Raw genomic sequence first — 20,884 nt, 5'->3', positions numbered from 1 at the left:
GATGGAGGGTCGGGGGCGGGATGGTAGACATAGGTAGTTCACTGGATCTGCTACAGATAGATTTAATTCCTTTATAAAAGTTCTAGGGAAAACAATTTCAAAATGAAGCATTTAGTTAGAGACCTCAGAATTCACATCAGCTTAAAGCCCTGGACTTCTTACCTAGAATCTGAGAAGTAACATATGGCTCTAATGTGCTACAATGCGACATCCATTAAAAATTGTTGGGACAAATCCTCAAGATCTAACAAGGCATGCATAAGAGATTCATGTCTATCATTCATCTCTTTGTGGGTTGGTCTGTAAGTATGATCTGCACAACATCATACTAATAAAGGAGAAGCCCTACTGGAAGACTTCAAAGCAATCCTTCACCACAGCAGTTTAGAGATCAGCCTAGAATCGATAGTTAGTGCCTCGTCCTGGATTCTCACATGCAGAAATCTAGACTCAAATGAATTTGGGGCCAGAGAAACATTATATTTTTATAAAACTACCAATGGAGGCTTAGCCATATGAACACGGTTTTGGGGAATATCTTTAACATTTCTAGTGAATTTGCCAAAGGGAAAAGAAGACAAAGGGGCACCACTTCCCCACAGCCATCTGGTTTGCTCCTTACCTCTGACTAATTCTTCCTTTGTTTAATTGCACATTGTGCTAAACCACTTCACAAGCATGAGGGTTCTGCTAATATCATTTCTACGGCTGCAGCTCTCCACGCCCCCACTCCATAATTATCTCGCATCATTACGTGCTGTCTGGAAACATATTTTGAATGCCCATGATATTCTACCAACAAACAAGAGGAAAGTCCAACTGCCCAGTTTTCATTTGTCAGGATTATTTTTTCCATTAATTCTTCGATCTTGAATTAAAACATACAGTACAGAAAGCATTTTGATGGTTGTCAGTCTGGGGTGAGAGATAGGTAAAGGGGGAGGGGATTAATACGTACAAATTGGTAGTTACAAAATAGTCATGGGGATGTAGAGTATAGCACGGGGAATATAGTCAGTAGTATTGTAATAACTATGTATGGTGGCAGATGAGTGCTGGATTGATTGGGGTGATCACTTCATAAGTTATATGAATGTCTGATCACTGTGTTGTACACCTGTAACTAATATAATATTGTATGTCAACTATAATTCAAAAAATAAAAATATTTAAAAAAAAAAAACATGCAGTCTAATTTTGCTCCTTCTAAAAGAAAGCTATATTCCTGCCAGGCAATGTTTTGTCGGGATCATATTTAGAAAAAGTAATTTTTTCCATTAATGGTCAGACTAGGACATCAGGGCCTGGCATCGCTGACGCAGCGTGCACGCCATGAGGTGATCTGGGCTTTAAAAGTCACAGGACGTGATGCTCTACTCAAGACATTTAATTTTCTACTCGTCCTAAATGCGGAAACAAAATCCACTCTATTTTTAAAGCTGCTCTAGAGGAGGTACGTTCCAAATATAGTTGCAAATCAAAAAAGTAGATTTTTATAATTATAATCTATCATAGGTTTAACAGGTCTCAGAAGTACATGACAAGGAGCAGATTCTATGCAATGGAGAGAAATAAGGACCCAACATGGAAAATGGGGGAACAGAGCTCACTGTTCCTTCTGCGGATGGGAGAGCGTATATTTCAGCAACGTCTGATCGTGGGCCTTGCATAAGAAGATAAATTTGCTTAACATAAATCTGTTTTTAGTGGCTTCTCTATGGTAAATTGTTGATATTTTATCCTTAGATTCAAGCATTTTTTTTAATTCTTTGTTTTCAAAGAAACGTCAAAAAGACAAAAAAGTAGGTGAATGTGGGAACCCATATTGATTCTCACGATGACTCTGCCAGATGATGATTCATGTGCAATATGTGGAAATAGGAAATAGGAGACATCTGGAAAACATCTTGGCATTACAAGACACCAAAAAAAAAAAAAAAAAAAACAGAAAAGGAAAAGAATGTGTATTCACCCAAATAACCAGCTAATATGCCACTGGATCCTGCAGTGAATACCGGTGGCCCCCAAAGTGACTAAAGTAGACTCTCCAGAGGTTGAAATCCATTATAAGGCAAAAATTAGGTGACATTTCTCAGAGGTTCCCCTTTAAGTAATATCTAGAACAAGAAAAGTTGTCTGAGGGAGGAGAGGTGTTTGGACAACGCTTGTAACTATATGTATGTCAGGAAAAGCAGTTAACGAAAGCCTGCAAAGGTGTTTGGAATGTTAGGGACGTGGATAAAGGGAACATTGGTTTTCCCTACATTTTAAGGGATACTAATTCTGGAAACAGGAGATAAAATCACAAGGTTGACTAGAAATTGGATGATGTTTCCAGACAGACCTCCCAAGTGAGTACATCTCATTTTTCCTCTACCAAATGCATCCAAAAGCTACAAACACACTTCCTAACAATGGTGCTGTGATTCTAAAGACATACTAACATCTCTTTAATTTAGGTTCTGGAAGAGCTTCTGTCACAGGTGGAGCAAGTCCATATTTCTGGCATTCCGGTCTTTATTTGTGAATTGAGAAGTCTTAGCTGGATAGTCTGTGCTATATCTTCATGGCTAAGAATCCATCCAGGGCTGGACCACTAAGAAAACTCTTTTTTCATATTTATCACAACTTTTAAATTCAACTACCGCTAAAATTACAGGTACACATATATGACATTTTAAATGTCCTAAGTGCTTTTACATACAAGACCTTCCACTTGATCCTTTTAGCAACGCTGTGAAAGTTGAGTGCCAAATGTCATTTCCCTTTTTCGCAGGATGACTTGGTCAAAATGACTTAATGAAACACATTCAGCTAGCAGATAGTGGAACTCACACTAGAATCAAGGCTTATATTTAATGAAACACTTTTTCCTAAAGTCTGTTCCTTGATTTGAGAAATATAAGGTGCCTATGATGAAATAAGTTTGGGGAACTGTACATGACATGCCGCCCCTTGAAGGTTTAGAAGCTTATAAAAGGCTCTGAGGTCTCCTAGAGTGGAAACAACCAACATTGACTTAACTGTAACTCCGTGTTCCCCAAATTTACTTGTCCTTGGAACACTCTTCCATGTTCATTCCCAGAGGAGACATCTATTAAAATCCTCAAAGTGGTCTGAGGATCATATTTTGGAAAAGGCTGAACTAGATGCAATTGCCTTTCGTGAATGCTAAAAACACTTAAAAAAATAAAGATACCTAATCGGTCTCAAAAATATTATAAGTAATTTCAGACATTAGATTCACTAACTAAACAAATCTTAATTTTATTAAATGCGCCTCCTAATATCTTATATTAAGTAGCACTTTTTAATGCACTTTGACTTTAAATATTTCACATCTTGGAAGTAAGAAAATGGAATTTCTTTTGAAATATCCCAGATTTTGAAATTCTCACTAATTCAAATGTGGTACAGTGCCTCTTACAGAGGGAATGCTTAATAAATAAACTGTTATTTTAATAATGCATTATTAATCAAATCAGTTAATTTACCCAAAGTTTCAGAGTCTACACAAAAATATTTACTTTCATTTACTTGAGAAAAAAAATTAAATATCCAGGAAGCAATATAACAGTTTTAACAGAACAAAAGTTAATATAATTTAGTTTATGGGGGGAAATTTTTTAAGATTATGAAAAAAAATAATAGAAAGATAATCTTGTTCTTTAATCATCCCAGAGGACCCAAATCTATTCTAGACAGATGCTAAGAATAATTAGGAATGAAAGATAGTAACTAGTTGGTATACGAAGTATAACATACAATGTACTCTAATCTTGTTGATGACTATAGTCTTTGACTATGTCCAGAATGGATAAGATGTATTACCATATTCCCCTCCTGGGAAATCAAGGAGACATGCCTATTAAGTAACAAAGGTTACTCTTTTTTACCCAGAGTGAGGAATTTCCTACAGGATAGAGTATATGCCAGGATTTCCGAAGGAAAGGGGTGGAGGAGGCCCAATCCTCACTATGTACGTGTTTGTGCATCTCTTGACACAGGCCTAAGAAAGCTTCACCTCAATATGCCCTCCCCTCAAGGTTTTATTCTGAATGCTGTGTAGAATAAACATCCCTGAATGTAATAAAATGAATGATGGTTATTCTGGGCCAGGCTTTCCCTAGCCTGCCTCAGGTGGAGGGTGGGGCTCAGACTTGGGCAGATGACCTCTGACCTGCTCCATGCTATAGATAAGGTGGCTCACTCCTCTAGAACAAGAACTGGGAGGTCTGCCCATACCCCAGTAGGAACAGGCTCACTTCTTTATATTCCTCCAACAATCCCTCCCATCACTACCCATTTAGAGAAAGAGTTCAGAAGGTATGCTTTCTTTGGCAGGTGGTATATACGAGCAGTCCTCAACCTTTTTGGCACCAGAGACTGGTGCTCTTATGAGAATCTAACTCCGGATGATCTGAGGTGGAGCTGAGGCGATGGTTCGGTGGTTCTAGCACGGGCGGTGGGGGCGGGGGGCGGGGTGGCTGCAAATATAAATGAAGCTTCGCTCCCTGGCCTGCCACTGAACTCTTGCTGTGTGGCCCAGTTCCTAGCAGGCCACAGACTGGTACCAGTCCATGGTCCAAGGTTTGGGGACCCCTTGTATATACCATGGATTCAGTTTTAGAGCAACAGGAGCTTGCTCAAGACTAGGATATTCTGAACTGCATTGGGTTCTCTTAGATCAGCATCTTCTTATCTTGAACAATGGAAATCGATTAGTGCTCTGATAGCGCTTGAATCCTGTTACTGGCCTCTAATTCACTATAAGAGATTGAGCTAATGCGGCAGGTCTCAATCCAGGCTGACTTTGCTTCCCACTCTCCCCAGCCCCTAGGAGACAGTGGCCACACCTGGAGACATTTGTCACAACTTGGGGGAAGGAGAGCGATGCTGGCATCTGGTAGGTAGAGGCCAGAGATGCTGCTAAACATCCTACAGGGCACAGGACATGCTCCACAACAAAAAATTATTCCACCCAAATTGTAACAGTGCCAAAGCTGAGACACCCGGGACTAGTTGGTTTTTCAACTGTAAAGTGGGTATAATAATAATTAATAAGCATAAAAAACATTCAGCACCATGCCTGACCCAAGGTAGAAGTTTAATATACATCAGCTTCTTTCTCTTGTTTGCTCTGACACTCCAAAGCCAGGATTTTTCTGTCCTGGCCAAGATCTGTTGTGTATGAGCAGGGGCTATAATTTAATGTTAAGAAACAGACATGTGGAAGTCTGATGTGGGATATCTATTGACTGTATCAAAATATATATATAGAAGCTACATGGCTAGTAAAGCTACAAACCATTTATCACAAACTTAATGCTAAAGCAACATTAACTTCTTCCATGATTTCTAGGGCCAGAAACAGAATCACTTCCAGATTGGCCAGATTTCTCCAACTCTTTCAAATCAGTTATAGTACAGGTTTTAGGCAAAAAGACAGAAATTCCATTTTCAAAGCTCTCTGCCTTAAATATATCTGGGATTACACGATCTGATGACTATATCACTGCTGTGCAGACCCATTATGTGGAGAGAGACTGTGATGTACAAACTATCTAATTAGTAATAAGAAGATAACGCGTTTCTTCTCCACGCTGTTGGCAAGGAGCTGGATAACAGCAGGTTAAAGTATTCTGAGAAGTTATGAGATATGCACGCAGTTTCCACTATTCATTAGAATTATTATAATTCTGGTTAATTAAGATTCTCTGCTCTTCCGAGACTACGGCTTGGGAATGTCCCTTTTCAAGAGTCACTACATTAGGAACTATCAAACTTTTTTATGATAGCATTTGTCAAATGGCCACAGCGCTGTTTTCTCTGATTAGTGTAGTTAAAGTCAGCAAATGTCTTTATGCATATGAGTGACAGATGTCCTTATTCTATATACAAGCAAGTTTACTGAATTAGTGAACACATAATTTGCCTGGATTCTACTCATCTAGGAAGCCATCCCTTTAGTTATGATTCTAGGTCACAGGGGTCACTCCCTTCTTAGAACGACTATAGTATTTGTTTTCTGTATTGTTTCTCCTAGAACTTGATAATTCACTCTTCACTTGTTATTTATTTCATGTGCATATGTCTTACCTCTTTAGTTTAACTTGAAGTTCCTTTTTTTGGACACTACAGGGTCATAATGTATAAAACTTTACATAAATGTGGGTTCCCAGTGTTAAAATATTTGAAAGACTTCTTGTGCAAACTCCTTATCGGCAAAATCTAAATAGTCTCGGCATATAGTAGTAACTTCTTGGAATGTGTGGTCTTTTCTATCATCTCAAACAGTTGAGAAAATCAGGTTATCAAGCAAAAGAAGAGCTTAACTTTGGGCTATTTCTGAGCAGGCAAGTCTTCAAAACCCTAATCGGTATAAGTAGATAACATTCCCACAATGCTGAGACCTCACGAAGAACACAAAGCTATTGTGTGCAAACCCAAATTAATTACCTAAGAGAAAACATCTGAAGATATGAGCAGCCAGCTAGGGAAGTGGGAAAATAAACAACTCAGCAAAGATGCCGAAATCCAGTAACTGTTGAACTCAAAATAATATCGAACCCAGTATTATATTGATAACTATAAGATTATAAAATGACCAAGGATCTGTTACATTAACACTTACTTAAATAGCTGGAGAATATAAGACATTCCATCAATTAATCACATCTCCATGGAAAGCAGGACTTAGCCAAAAAAGATTTAGCAATTTACATTGGAGATATTCCAGTTTCCACTGGTAGAGTCTAAAGAGCCAATATGTCAAAATGTTCCTCGTGGAGATGTGGAAAGACATGTCTCAGAAACAATGATTCCCAAATTTCTAAGGCAGTGACACTCTGTCCCAGTTAGGTAACTTTAATTTTCTCCGGGTTATGTGGATCCTATTATCCTATTTTTTAGTATAAGTCAAAATTCATTTAATTTGCAGACATTTGAGACTAGCAAAATAACTCTATGAGAATTGAAGACATTCATTAGTAACTCAAAAGTAGGCCTGCAATTTGAACCACTAATTTTAATTTAGGAATCTAAACTCTTTATCCATTTTGTATTTACACTCAATTAACGTGTCTAGGATTTGCTGTGAGAACGGGTGGGAGGTGGTGGTAGTTTCAGAAGACAAACTTCTCTTACTGATGTGCCAGCCAAGAATTAATTTCTTTGTTATATGACCTTGGGAAGGGAGAAATGGAACCAGATCTGGAATCCCAGCTCAGTCAAGCTCTAGGTGTACCACATCATTAAACTGATTATTTTAACATTACTCTCAAGACAATAAGTGGAAGTTTAAAATTTCCTCTTTCCGTGGGAGGAAGAACCACTTCCTTGCTCATGCTATGTAAACCATGGGACCTGAGATCTTTATGTTCAAGAGGAGAAAAGATAGATTTCTGATTTCTGTTAAAAGGATATAACACTAAATCATTTAGCTATTCCCCTAGACTTCAAGAGACCTTCTGAATCCATTTAATAATTAGTCTTTGAATGGTTTAACCTAGCTTGCCAGTAAGTAATTTTTGATAATAATGTAAAAAATCGAAAATGGGCAATGGAGGAGACTGAGCGTTGAGAGAGCTAGGTCAGACCAGGAAAGATCATAGAGGTCCTGGATCCTGGATGTCTGAGTCACTTGCTGAAAGCACAGAACCTTCCACCTCAGTGGAAGCTCCTCCCAACAGGAGCTCTGGGGTTTTCCAATTTCCAGCTTAGGTTGGTCACCATAGCAGGGTGACCTGAGCCCTCATTACAAGAAAGCATTGTAATCTAGTGTCATGTCTTCCCTCTCAACACTCTCCTGCCCCTGATCTTCCCGAGCCAAAGTGGAAGCAGGCCCCATGGCATGTTTCCGTGTGACAGTAAACACCGACCTGAGCCAGATGAGTATATTGACCACAGCAAGTGTTTCATCAATGCTTAATTTTGAAAAGACATGTTTAAAGACCCTTTCCTTGTTGGATTCGGAGCTAGGTGCTGCCTGTGACTCAGATGTGACCCTGCCTTCTCTAAAGATGCTTAACCAACTTTGAACTGACGTGGGCCAAGTCTCTGACTAGCTGTCATCAAGTCATGGAGAAGTCAGCTGAAAATGTTTGGAAAGCAATACCTGGATGTGTCTACCTTGTATTATATTAATGGGTGGGTTTTTGGTAAACATTAAAATAAATCAAGCTAGAAAACATATGTACAGAATAGGCAGTCCGGAAAGCACTAGAGCCGTGGGGAAGTGTCACAGGGTCTGCAGCTGCTGGATAGGAGTGGAAATCCAGAAAGTCGTCAGAATGAATCCTGTTCTTAAGAGTGAGAAATGCTAGCTCTGCCTGCCCCATTCCAAATCCTGATGTTTTAAGTTACAAGAAAAACATAGTAGTGTTGATATAGGCCTTCATTTCCTATTTGTTGATATCTAAATGTTCTACTTTTTACAGTTTTAAGGATTTCTTTGTTAGTGCAGTATGCTTATGTGTGTAATGAGAGAGAGAGAGAGAGAGAGAAAGAGAGAGAGAGAGAGAGGGAGGAGGAGAAGGAGGAGAGATGAAAGAAGAAGGAAGGAAGGAAGGAAGGGAAGGAAGGAAGAAGGAAGGAAGGAAGGAAGGGGAAGGAAGGAAGGAAGGAAGGAAGGAAGGAAGGAAGGAAGGAAGGAAAGAAAATGAACCTTTGTGGTAGGAATCTCTGCCTCTATTTTAGAATAACTCTTCAGTATACTCACTGGAATTAGCTAGAAAAATTCCCCAAGTAAGAGAAAGAACAGCACATGGAGACGAATTATAACTGATAAAGTTGATAATGAAAGATATAAAAATGTTTTCGCTTATTTCATTTATTCAAAAACTATCCAGGTAACACCATCAACATATTTTTTAAAAGAATAATGTTGGTACTTCAGCAAGTAGTTTAAAAGAAATGAAACCACTTCCTGTAAAGTAGAAAATTCACTGAATTTCAAAAGTGTGAGTCCGGGACCCCATAGACCTTCAGCAGGCCGTGAGTGGGAGAATTCTCACGCTGGCCCAGCGGACACCTCCAGCTCCCGAAAGCAGGCAGTAGTCCACAGAAGTTCACTCCTTCCACACAGACCCAACCCCCTGTGAGCTCCCATCCCAAAGGCTGACTCGTTTATTAGCCATATTTCCTCACTGCCACTCCTGGTTTCCAAAGGGACTCCCAGACAGTTTCAGGATGCTGCACTGTCCCCAGGTAAAAACCAGACAGGCACACTCTCTCAAAATAACGGAAATGCACAGGTATGACTTGCTGTCAAGAGAAAATGATCTTTATCTAGATATATGATTTTTAAATGAGAGGGAGGAAGAGTGCTGGGTTGGAAAAAATATTTTGCTTTTACATTGGCGAAACGACATTTATTATTTTTGTAAATAAATCTAGACAAGTATGTTATGAATTAAAACTTATTTAAAAATACAAATTTGAATAGAAGGCCTTCAAGTTCAGTAAAAATTTCTTCTTTTTTCAGAAAAAGGCAAAGTTTAGTACTTACACATCAATTCCAAAGAATACTATTAACTCAGCAAATTTTCTTCCAATACACTTGTTCCTTCCAGAGTCAAAAAAGGAAAATAAACCAAATCCTTTCCCTACATTAATTACTACTAATTTTTACAATCTTTAGGGAATAGTTGTTAAGATTCCTCAAATATAATGTTAAGACTGGTTTTGCTTCATTTGTATTGATCCAGGGAAATTATTAAAATAGAATTAAGGCTTTAACGTGAATTGCTGATTATTTGTTTGCTTTTAATGTAGTTTCTAATGAAGTCCACATCGATGGTGATTCAAAAGGAACTGCTGTGATTTAAGTTTTGGCTACTCACCTTTTGTCCCTTCACTCCATGGCAGTCACATTTCCCACAGCCAGAGCCAGCACAACCACCCTGGAAGTAAGAGAAAAAAAAGTCTTCAAATAGGAGAACACTTGCAAATTGAGGTCAATATTTGAACCAAAATTACTTTGGTATTTTCACCTATTTGTGAAAAAAATCCTACCCAGTTACTACGAGCACAGTCTTTAAGTACATGATATCTGAATTTGTCCTCATGGGGCTGTCCATCTCTCCCACCCTACCAGATGAAATAGCAACCCCAGAGGAGAACACATCAAAGCATTACTTAGTCCAAAAAATAAAGGCAGTCACTTCTACTTTTTGAACTGGACTCTGCAAGGGATTATGTTAACAGGACACAACCCATATTTGCAAGGCAGTGAAAATGTCACACACTTCTGATTTAGAAGTTTCAGACCTAAGACCATGGGAGATGGTTCAGGCGGGCAGAGTCTATGCTTTGTTCCTCTCATTCCCAGGGACTTACAGGCATGCAAAAAAAAAAAAAAAAAAATTGTGCAAAGAGAAAATACATAAAGGGGCTAAATTTTAAGCCCAAACCTTAAAGAACTGATTTTTAATTCAATTAAAAGCTTGAATGTTCAATTAAAGAACATTCAACAACAAAATGTCCTTTGTATGAGAGAAATGTTCCTTCATTTCTAACATCTAATGTTAAAACTGCAAGGAAAAGAATCTAAGCATGTAATAAAAGCTGGAGAAGAAGGGAACTAATGTGTTCAAATGCCCACCAGGTGGTACAATCAGTTATCATCTTATTTAATGAGATTAGTCTTACCATCCCCATTTTACAGATGTGAAAACTGAATTAGGAGGCTTAATGTAACATGCGCGGATGAGGCTGAGATTAGAATCCAACTTCAGCTTCCATTATGTAAAACTACCAACACATTAAAAGATAAACATGTGACCTATATCTGCAATTTCTTTAGAAGAATCCAAATTTTAAACAAAAATAGACAGAGGTATCGTGCACAGAATGTAAAGGGGTATGAAAGAAATAATTTTGTTAAGGAGTTGTGTTAGAGGCTCTATACTAAGTCTGAAATAAAGTATATAGCTAAATTCTGCTTCGGATGATAATAGTTCCTTGAAAAATAAAACTGTACTCTTAATAGTATTGTGATTATGTGAAGTCTATTTTTTAACATACTGAAATCTCAGCTCCATGGTCATAGAGATTTTCCGCATAAAACAACTGCATCTGGAGATATTTATTTTATAAAGTGAAATCCGAACAAGTCCCTCCAAGACAGTGAGCTGCTCTTAATTTTGTATTTAGGAAATGGAGACAAGTAACAGCAGTCCAGACTCCAGAGACTGTGGATCTGTGTCTTTCCATGACTCACATTTTAGGAAATTTTCGGCATGCACTCCCATAACCTCGTAACATTTTAAATTAATCCATGTTCGCAATTTGCTTCACGTTCTGGGTTTTGATGATCAAAGACATGAGGCCAGAATCTTAAACCCACGCTTCAGAAGTTTCATCCCAAACTCACAAATACAAATACTGAGAGACTCAAAACGTGTGCCTCACTCAACATCACCATCTCTTGTCCACTCCACAGGAAAGGGCTGGCTGCTTCCCTAAATCAGTGGCTATGTGCCTCTATTGCAACACTTACACCATGTTTCTTATAGTCTTTTATGTGCAGGTACCCAGTACCCCATGAACACTTTGGGGGCAGGCCAGAGCCTCGCACTGAGCCAGCTAGAGACTGTATTTCATCTGAGATTGCATCGGTTATAAAAACCACACTAGGAAGTAAAGAACAGCATTGACTGAACATCATCAACTGTTATATCTACCCCAATTTCAGAGTTGTTAAAGCATTAATAAACAGAATTTAAAAAATAAGAGTAGTAGGTACCCAACTACTGTTGTTTCGTTGGTCGTGGTGGTAGTGTTCATTTAATCAACATTAAATAACGACCTTAGATAACAATCCAATGACACTGTCATGTCAACTCACAACATAGTACTGCATAACAACACTGTGGGGAAAATACTCAAAAAAAGGAACTTGGAATGATTGTAGGACTGTTCCAGATGGCCAGGCCAGCCAGAAGAAAATGGAGTTTCTTGGGGTTGCATGGGCCCCCAGAGCTGCCCAGTGCTGCTAGGTTAGCCGCCCATCTGGAAGCCCCAACAGGTGTGGCAGCTCCAAGTCACTGGGGCTCTGGGCTGGCCTCCTCTCTGCTACTGTCCCATTCCCAACTTTCCTATTTTGGAGCCAGGTTCAGAAACACATACTTCTGCTCTTTAAACTCGCTAAACTCCATTCCACTCCCACAGATACCAGAAGGAAGAACCAACCAGGTGAAGACTCATTGATTTGCAGTCCTCCTAGGAAATGTGCACCTACCAGACAGGCTTAGCTGGCAGAAACCCAACAACAGCCTGAGGCAGCGAGGGCTTTTCTACTTAGAGTTCGATAATGGTTTCTTCAAAACTCCAAATTAGGCAGGGAATCAAATGACTGAAGCTGAAAATGGCTATCTGGTGATTCTGGGTTTTTCTCTTCCAAAATGTTGACAAAATCTCAGAGGCTTATCTTTATTCAATTTTAGGGAGGTTATAAAAATGAATTTCCTGGAACTATTCCCTTAAGCTATCAGTAAATGCCTTAATGACAGGGGACTCCCAGATAAGAGGTTACAGGGGCACAATTGTGGATGTTGGGGTCAAGTTACTTTGTGAGCCTTTGCTACAGAAACATACCCAGCGTGTGTGGGTAACAAATAATTAGTTTTGCCTTAGGCAACACTTCAGGTCAGAACAACCATTGGGGAAAACTTGAGATGAGAAAAAAAGAACTAAAGACTTTATCATAGGCTCCATTATAGAAATAAAGGACCCTCGCCCTCCTTCCACCAGCTTACATCAAGCAAAAAAAATAAATTTTTTTTTAAATCTCAGACCAAAGACTTTCATGGCTCCTTATCTGCTTTATTCATTTGGAAAATTTCAGAACCAATTCTGGCCGTAGAAAGCAATTCCAAAGAATTGATAATTCTAAGAATATCTAAGTTATGGTCAACTTTTCAGAACAAAAGACATTTTTTAGACCACGATGTCTGTTTCACATTCTGGGTGGCCTAGCATTTTATGTAAATGGCTCTGTTAGAAAAGAAAAGAAAAATTTTAAAAAACCTAATTTTTAGAATAACAAACAAAAGTCATGAGCTGCACATTTACTTTACTAAATAAAATCTATTTTGAAATATCACTATTCTAGGCCTTTACGATCACTGTGACATAACATCCCATATCACTAGGGTGATAATGGATATCACCCTAGTCTTATAGAACTATTTTAGTTGTGATTCAAGGATGTACTGCTAAAAAGAATACCAATAATATTCTGAGTATCTCTTTTCAATCGGATGTAGTACGTGATTTTGAAATAGCAAATTAAGATAAAAGCCTTAAGTAATGCAAATCTTGATCCTCCATTATGAATTACTATGTTTGAACAGGCCAATAAACTATATATGATTTACTCAGATTCGCAATTTCGTTGGTGACCTACATGTTAAAGGATATTTCACAAATTTCATGACATCCCAAGGAATTACATTTTGCATCTGGACCTCTCAGCAATATCAAAAAACATGTACAGTCTCACAGACTCAAACGGCTCCCTACTGGCTACGCATCTGAGAGAGTTTATGAGGTTGCTCATTTTTCCCAATGTCTGGATTATATTGGGCCCCATCAACTAGCTCCCATCCCATCTGTTTCAGATTCTAGAATGTGAAGAACTTGTACATTCTGTGAAGTACTCACTCTCTATCTTCCTGCCTTTCCCCTCATTGGAGTGCTAACAGTAAGTAAATGAGCTCCAAATCTCTATAGCAATGCTTGTGCTTTCTTCCCATAAGGCAATTACTTACCCCAAATGGTCCTGGCAGATGGAGTAGGTCATCGGGAATGTGGCTGAAAATCCCAACGGTTATAGAGTTGTGGGCCCTGGTCTCTCTTATAGAAGTAGACCATTGATGGCCATTAGCTATGTAGGTCACCAAGACCAATGGGGAAAAGAGAACCCTAGAAAGTTCTCAAAGGAAAAATATCATCATGTATACCCTTAAAACTTAGAAAAAACTGAATGAAAACCGAAGCTATCTGGACAGCCCTTTTAGTCTCTTCCCAGGAGACTATATAGCTAATAATTTACCATGAGAGTAGAATAAGTTACCTCCAAAAAAAAGCTGAACCGAATTAATTATATTTGAAACACAACAAAATACATCGGTTCTTAGTGAAGCCTGTCAGATACACACGTGCACACACCACTTCAACAGCAGGTTTCAACTTTAAACACAAATGAATAATATAATTGGAAAGGAATGTAAAAGATACAACAAAGCAATCCCCAAAGCAAATATCTTCTATTTTCTGTATGAGTCTCCTTATACTTTTCAATATATGATAAAATAATTAATATTATTAAATTTTCTTTCATGCCTCAGTTAAAAGATTTCCAGAGTCAGACCATCAGCACTAATCCTTTAAAGTATGTTAAGTTCTAAAAATTCCCAAAGATTTACGATATACAGCACTAGTGCCAAAGAAGGAAGGGGAATGATGGAGGTCAACGACTTTAATTTGAAATAAAGCCTATTTCCGGTCTTTCTCTGATCTACAGACCAACAGGGAGCTCTTATCAACATTAAAGTGAGTTCCATGTGGGGATGCAGGAAAGGGAAGGCTCGCTAATTCTGTTTATAGAGTGCCTTTTAATTTAACCAAAGAATGCCAATTGCTGTGCTGCTGCTGTTACTGGGGTGTGTGTGTGTGTGTGTGTGTGTGTGTGTGTGTGTGTGTGTGTGTGGAGAGAGCAAGAGTGAGCACGTAAGGATGTGCAGTATCATGCCAATTTGTTATCTGTGACACACCTACTGTAGGAAAGCATATTTGGAACGAGTTAAACAGAGTGAAGTCCTCAATTTTCCGATTTTTTTCCCCTGCTTCTGATGGGAAGTAGACCTTTACACCACAGCTTTAATGATTTTTATGTGTTTCACATCCCACCAAATAGGGACACGTGGAGATCTGCCAAGTCTAAACAGCTTATCTTTCAAATTCCTTTCCACATTCCCTATGCTGTGCAAAATGTCAAAATAGTTTTGTGGTGATTTTACTATCCAAATTTTCTTTCTGGCTGTAGCACTTCTTCAGGGAATCTTTCGAATAATTATCTATCCAATTAAAGAAATGTGTGGAGACAAAGGAATGTGTTTTAGGGCTACCTGGGCAGAAATTAAAAGTATGCAGAAACCGAAAGTGGAGCTTTCATTACCCCCCCAGTGTGACTATCAAGTGGAATGACCACTTTGGAAAATCATTCGGCCACACCTCCAGAAGCCAAGCCTGCACACACATCTTTCCCAGAAATTCCGCTCCTGGCATATCCCCAGAGATGCGTACAGGTGAGCATCAAAGGCATGCTCACACATTTTTATTACTGAAACAATATTTGCGCTGATCACGTGCTACTGGAGTTTGAACTTTTCAATTCTATTATAATTTAATTCCATTTCATTACCAAAAAATGTTGATGTGGTATATAAAAAATGACCACCAAACAAACAAAAAAACACCAAGGCCTCATGCTCTTTTGGGATAGAAAAACATCATAAAGAAATAGAATATATATGAAGGATTTTAATATTTATTTTCTAACTTCCATCCTGTTTGTGATTTTAACCAGCATATGCTATTTTTGGTAATTCTTGTTTTATTACCATGAGATTCTGCAAAATACCCCTCTACACATCCATGCCCCCACCCTTGCTCCAAGAGGATTGCCCTGAAAGAGAATCTTAAAACTTCTTCAACAGAAGAGCATACCATATGGCCCTACTGTAATCAGTTCAAGTACAGGTGAAACTATTTACAATGAAAGAAGTCAGAATAATGGTGATCGTCAATGGGGTTGACCAAGAGTGAGTGAAGGGAGGTTTCTAGAAATATTCTCTGCTTCCTTAGGGTGGTGGCTACACAGGTGGGTGGTCCCATCTGTGAAAATTCATTGAGCTGTGAACTTACAATTTTTGCACTTTGTTGTACTTCAATTAAAAAAAAAAAAAGTAAGGCATGTCAAGAATGTTCACAGCAGCACTATATACAGCAGCCCAAGATGGAAACAGTAGAATGGATAAATACACGGCAATCTGTATTCACAGAATGGAACTGTCTACACACTGCGCATGCATTGGCTACAACATGAATGGAATCTGCAGACATAATACTGAGCAAACCGAAGCCAAGCACAAAAGAACACACCGGGTGATTCTGTTTACGTTTACATAAAGTTCAAAACTAAACAAAGTTAAGTTGGACAGTGGTTACTCTTGGGGGCTATTAGTGATGAGGGCGGGGAGGCGGGGGACCAAAAGGGTTTCTAGGTTTCTGGAAATATGCTGGCTCATAATCTTGCTTCTGTTTCATGTGTGTGTTCACTTTGTGCAAGATGCATTGATCTGTGTATTTTAAAAACAAAATTTACTCTCCAAAAAGTGAAATAGAATTTTTTAAACTAATAGCAAAGTATCAGCCAACTGTTGCAGTTCAAATAATAATTTTTGAACTTCCGAAAATATGCTTGGTATTATAAAGGGTGATTAACCTCCAAGGAGCTCACAACCCATGTGTTTTCATGTGCACTTGTTTTATTATTATATCATCATCATTTGTGATAAGTATAAGAAAGATGTGATTCAAAATATGTTAAAATAATTCCTCATCATTAATTCAACAGAAAGAAGAATTCCTTAAATAAAATAACCTTTCCATTCCACTCAATCATGGAAAACATAGAAACAATATACTTACTACTTTTTAGACTTATAAAATATTTCTGCTCTAATTTGAAAACAACTACAAGTGTTGATACATCCTTGGCAAAAAAACAAATTAGCATGAAACATTTGAGAAATAAACTAAACTTCTAATATGCAGCATCTCTCTCTCCTATAGTGTGACTATGGATGGTGCATGTGAGATGCATGCTATGCTGTTTCTCATTAGAGACCGACTTTGCAGAGCCTGCACAGGGTTCCTAGCAAACCACATGCGCTGATGAAATGTGGGTGTTTGCTAGGCTCCTCTGACCAACAACATGTGATCACAGTCTGTTCTCATTTTTCCCCATCATACAATTTTTGTTGACTTGATTTCAATTTTCTTCCCTGCCTTCCACTCAACGCGGGTGGATATTAAATGTCCCTGCCCAGGGAATAGGATGAACTAGAGGGAATGATAATGAAGCCCAGCATTTCACCTCCAGGTCACTGGTCTAGTCCAGCTGCAAACAGATGTGACTATAATTAGTTGCCATGTGACAGTGGTTCAGTTGGCTCTGTGTGAAGTGAGTCGGTGGCTTGAGTGTGTCCCCTGGGACCCATGGGTAGAAACACTGCCTGGAGGTATGAAGTGGGGAGTCAGGGGGCTCTGTTAGTGGTTGCTGACTCACTGGCCCGATGTACAAATGCGGAGGCCCGGGGGTCCTCCTACGCTCCCTGGAATGTTCTCTGAGAACAAGTGACTGTCCTGGGCAAATGTGTGGACTTAGAGACCCTTTGGCCCTAAGTAAAACTCACATTTCCTAATTTTAGAGGAGGAAATCGTCCATCAGTAAATTTCTCACTCTTAGTAATTCTATCCAGGTTCCCTGAATCTTTTTCTCACCAGCTCATCCTCCTGCCCCCATACAGCCATCACCTCTCCTTTCCCTCCTGTCTCCCCACCATCCACTCACTTGACTCCCCTCATCAAAGGCTCTTTCATGAGAGCCCCAAACATATACTTCCCAGCCATTCTTTGAAGAATAGCAAATTTTACCCAGCCAGGCATCCAAAACGATGTTGGATTATTTCCTCCGATTCTAGAAAAATATGCAACTTCTCTTTTGGGTTGAAGTACATGGAGCTCTTCTAGCCACTTTTGTTTGTCATCTTTCCCTATCTGTGGCTTCAAAATACAAACTCTTTCCCCACCCCAGTTTGGCCACCACCACTGAGATATCCACCCTTATTTCTTACGTCTGAATTCCAAGTCGAGCCCTCACAGGGCTATGTCAGCAGAAACGGAAGCTGTCCCAGGTGAGCCAGGACCATCCATTCACTCACACTTAGTCTCAGTGCCCAGTTTCACCTAATGGATGATAAGATTTTAGCATCTATTCTGCACCTGGTAAAGGCCAGCCATCCTCCCACATGCGAAGAGTGCAGGGTTGAGCATGTTAGTGAGAAGGAGGAGGAAACGAGAAATCACAGCACAGCTCACCCTCCAAGAGAGGTGAGAGAGTCCCACAGACATACGGAGGAGGGGGCCCTCCACCCTGTCCAGGGGATGCAGGGATCTCCAGAACAGGGTCTCTTGGGGTGGTGAGAGAAGGCAGGCGTGGGGAGAGGCACCGCTAAGAGAAAGAGGCAAAGGCAAGATACAGCATAGCCCAAGGGCACAACGCCTGGCATATGGAGAAGTGATGGAGCACGAGAGGGAGGCCAGAGCCAGAACACTTTTAAAAGGAAGTGGCAGTGGAGATATACTCTCCTAGGAAGAAAACAGAATGAGGGAGAGACTACACGGGGAACTGGTTGGGAGGTGCTGGTGGGAAGGTAACAGGTAAGACCACCAAGTGCTGAGGCAAATGGGGAGTCAGATTTGAGGTCCTGGACAAATGGCCTGAGCGTAAAGGCCTCGCGTCAGCGTAGCAGAACCCAAGCCCACTGTTTCTAACTTCTGTGTTTTTCTTGTTATATTAATACCTTTGATATTAAGAAATTAATCTATAATTATCTTAAAACGTGATACCAAAATTCCTGAGAATCCCAGCAGCTGGATATAATAGGTGCCCTCTTTTTCATTTCTAGTCATAAATAAATTACAGCCCCATATATTGCATATATAATCCCCAAGTTTAACCTTTAATTCAAAAGCATGTTTTTAGACAGAAGTACAGTGTGCTTTCTTCATGCCCCATCATTATTGCTAAATCCACCGGGAGTAAGAGAAACGCAACACAGTGCCGTGGTTAGAAATGTTGTCAGGGGTCGGAGAACAAATAACAGAAGAGAAGGAAGAGAGAGATGAGAGGGAGAAATGAGAAGGGGAGGAAAAGAAGGAGTGAAGGAAGAAACGAAGGGAGGGAGAGTAGTGGGGAGGTAGTAGGGGGAGTGTGAAGGAAAAGAGACCAGGTTCTAACATCCAGGCAGGTGCCCAAGGCCGCGTCCTGCTCGGTTTTTTGGTGTGGAATAAGAACGTAAAGTTGGCCCTTTGGCCATCTTTGTTGCATGTCTCTCGTTCTCACACCTGTGTGCGAATCCCATATTCACCGTGTTTCTTTTACCATCCTCACATCACAGTCTTGGCAACATAACATCAATATATTATCTTTAAAATACCGTTGCAAAAGTGCTACACGTCTGAAGGAAAGCAGATTTGAAAAGAGGTTAGAATTGGTCCCCTGGCCTTAAAGAACTCCTGCTCCAACCACCCTCTGATCCCACCCCAGAACCTTCTCTGCATTTTGCCTTCAGAAAAATTCCTAATAGGGTCTAAATCTGAAATCAAAAGAACACTCAGTGAACTTCTAATGATTTTCCTTTTGTGCCCCAGAAGATGCATTGCATGTTACTACATTAAATGAAAAATTCCAAACTAGCAGTCTAGTCTAACGCCGCATTGCATACCTGTACTGGACAGCTCTCAAGAAGGATTTATGCGAGTAGTGCGCCCATCAACAGGGGGATCTTTAAAAAGACGTCTTAAAGGCTCCACTTGCTCCAGGGAAGTGACAGATACCTAGCACAGAGGCATGAATACTAGCGTTGTGAGTACTAAAAAGTGGAGTCTGTTTTCTCTTTATCCCATTGTGTTCCCCTTCTGATCCTTTAAGGAGCCCTGTAGCTGGTAACACATTTAAGATGGAAACATGAAAAGCCTAAGTGAGTAGCGAAATATAGCGAATATACCTGAGATGCAACTCAAAAACAGAGTTTAATTAAACCAACGGTAACAAGATTATGACTTTTCCCCCGAAACAAATATTTTAAATCATTGCTATTTTCCTCAGCGGATGAGCAACATCCTTCAATCTAGGTTTGGAATGTGAGCTGAGTTGTATGACCCTCACTGCGTGTTGCCTGTTTCCATCCTAATAGGCTATGTTTTCTCGAAAGTGGACAGTAAATGCTCCTTTTCTGTGAAACTGTGGAATATGCTATGGTCTAGATGACTGGCTGAACAGGTTGTTACTCTCGCTTACTCTGTAAGAATTTAATGAGCGCTTACTACGTATTTGGCACTGTCCTTGTACTTTGAAGTATAAAAGGATAACTCAGACATGACTTGTGCTATCAAGGAGCTTATTGTCTAATAAAAGAGAAGTTGTGCCCTGCAGGACTAACTCCAGTACAAGGAGGAGACCAAACAAGTGTGCACAGAGAAGAGCGAGGACTTACGTGTCAGCCTTAAACAAGATAAAAGTATTGGAAAAAAATAAAGTGGGAGAGGTTAGGAGAATGTAGACTACGTGGACCTTGAATGAAAGGCAAAGTGATTTCTATTTCATTTTCCAGTAGATCTTTGGGAGCATTTAGAAATTCTGAACTGAGGGAAACCAATTCCTTTCTCTGCGTTTCCGTAACATTAGTCTGAGAGTGTTGTGTGAAGTAGATTAGAGTGACGAGGGAATGAGACAGCAAGTTCTGACAAGAGGGAATGGGAGCAGAACCAAAGTAAGGAGAGGAAGAACTTAAGTGATTGAGAAGACAGCATAGCTATGATTTAGTGTTAAGTACAGAAGAGGAAGGGGTTTTCAATGAGTGTGATTGACTGGATAGATGGTGACTCCATTGGTAATAATGGGAAATGATAGGAAGAAAGGGTAGGGGAGGGCAAGGGAAAGGAAGGGAGAGAAGAAGAAGAAAAGGAGAGAGAAATAAAGAATGTGTCTTATTTTATAATAGGAGAAGTTAACCAATTTTCATTTTCTCAG

General features: G+C 39.6%; 1 protein-coding gene across 2 annotated transcripts in view; it reads right to left on the bottom strand.

Annotated features, from left to right (window-relative positions):
* The window catches only part of COL4A1 (collagen type IV alpha 1 chain), a 139,967-nt gene that overhangs the window by 71,768 nt on the left and 47,315 nt on the right, over positions 1–20,884 (bottom strand). For both annotated transcript variants that reach the window (XM_039866281.1, XM_039866282.1), the window contains exon 2: positions 9,843–9,902. In XM_039866281.1, the coding sequence (XP_039722215.1) occupies positions 9,843–9,902 (60 nt within the window). The remainder of the gene's footprint in view (positions 1–9,842; positions 9,903–20,884) is intronic.

The sequence above is a fragment of the Pteropus medius genome, unplaced genomic scaffold, assembly GCF_902729225.1.
Source record: "Pteropus medius unplaced genomic scaffold, Ma_sr-lr_union100, whole genome shotgun sequence".
Lineage (NCBI taxonomy): Eukaryota > Metazoa > Chordata > Mammalia > Chiroptera > Pteropodidae > Pteropus > Pteropus medius.
Note: the sequence above shows the minus strand (reverse complement) of the source record. Positions and strands in the feature narration are given on the sequence as shown.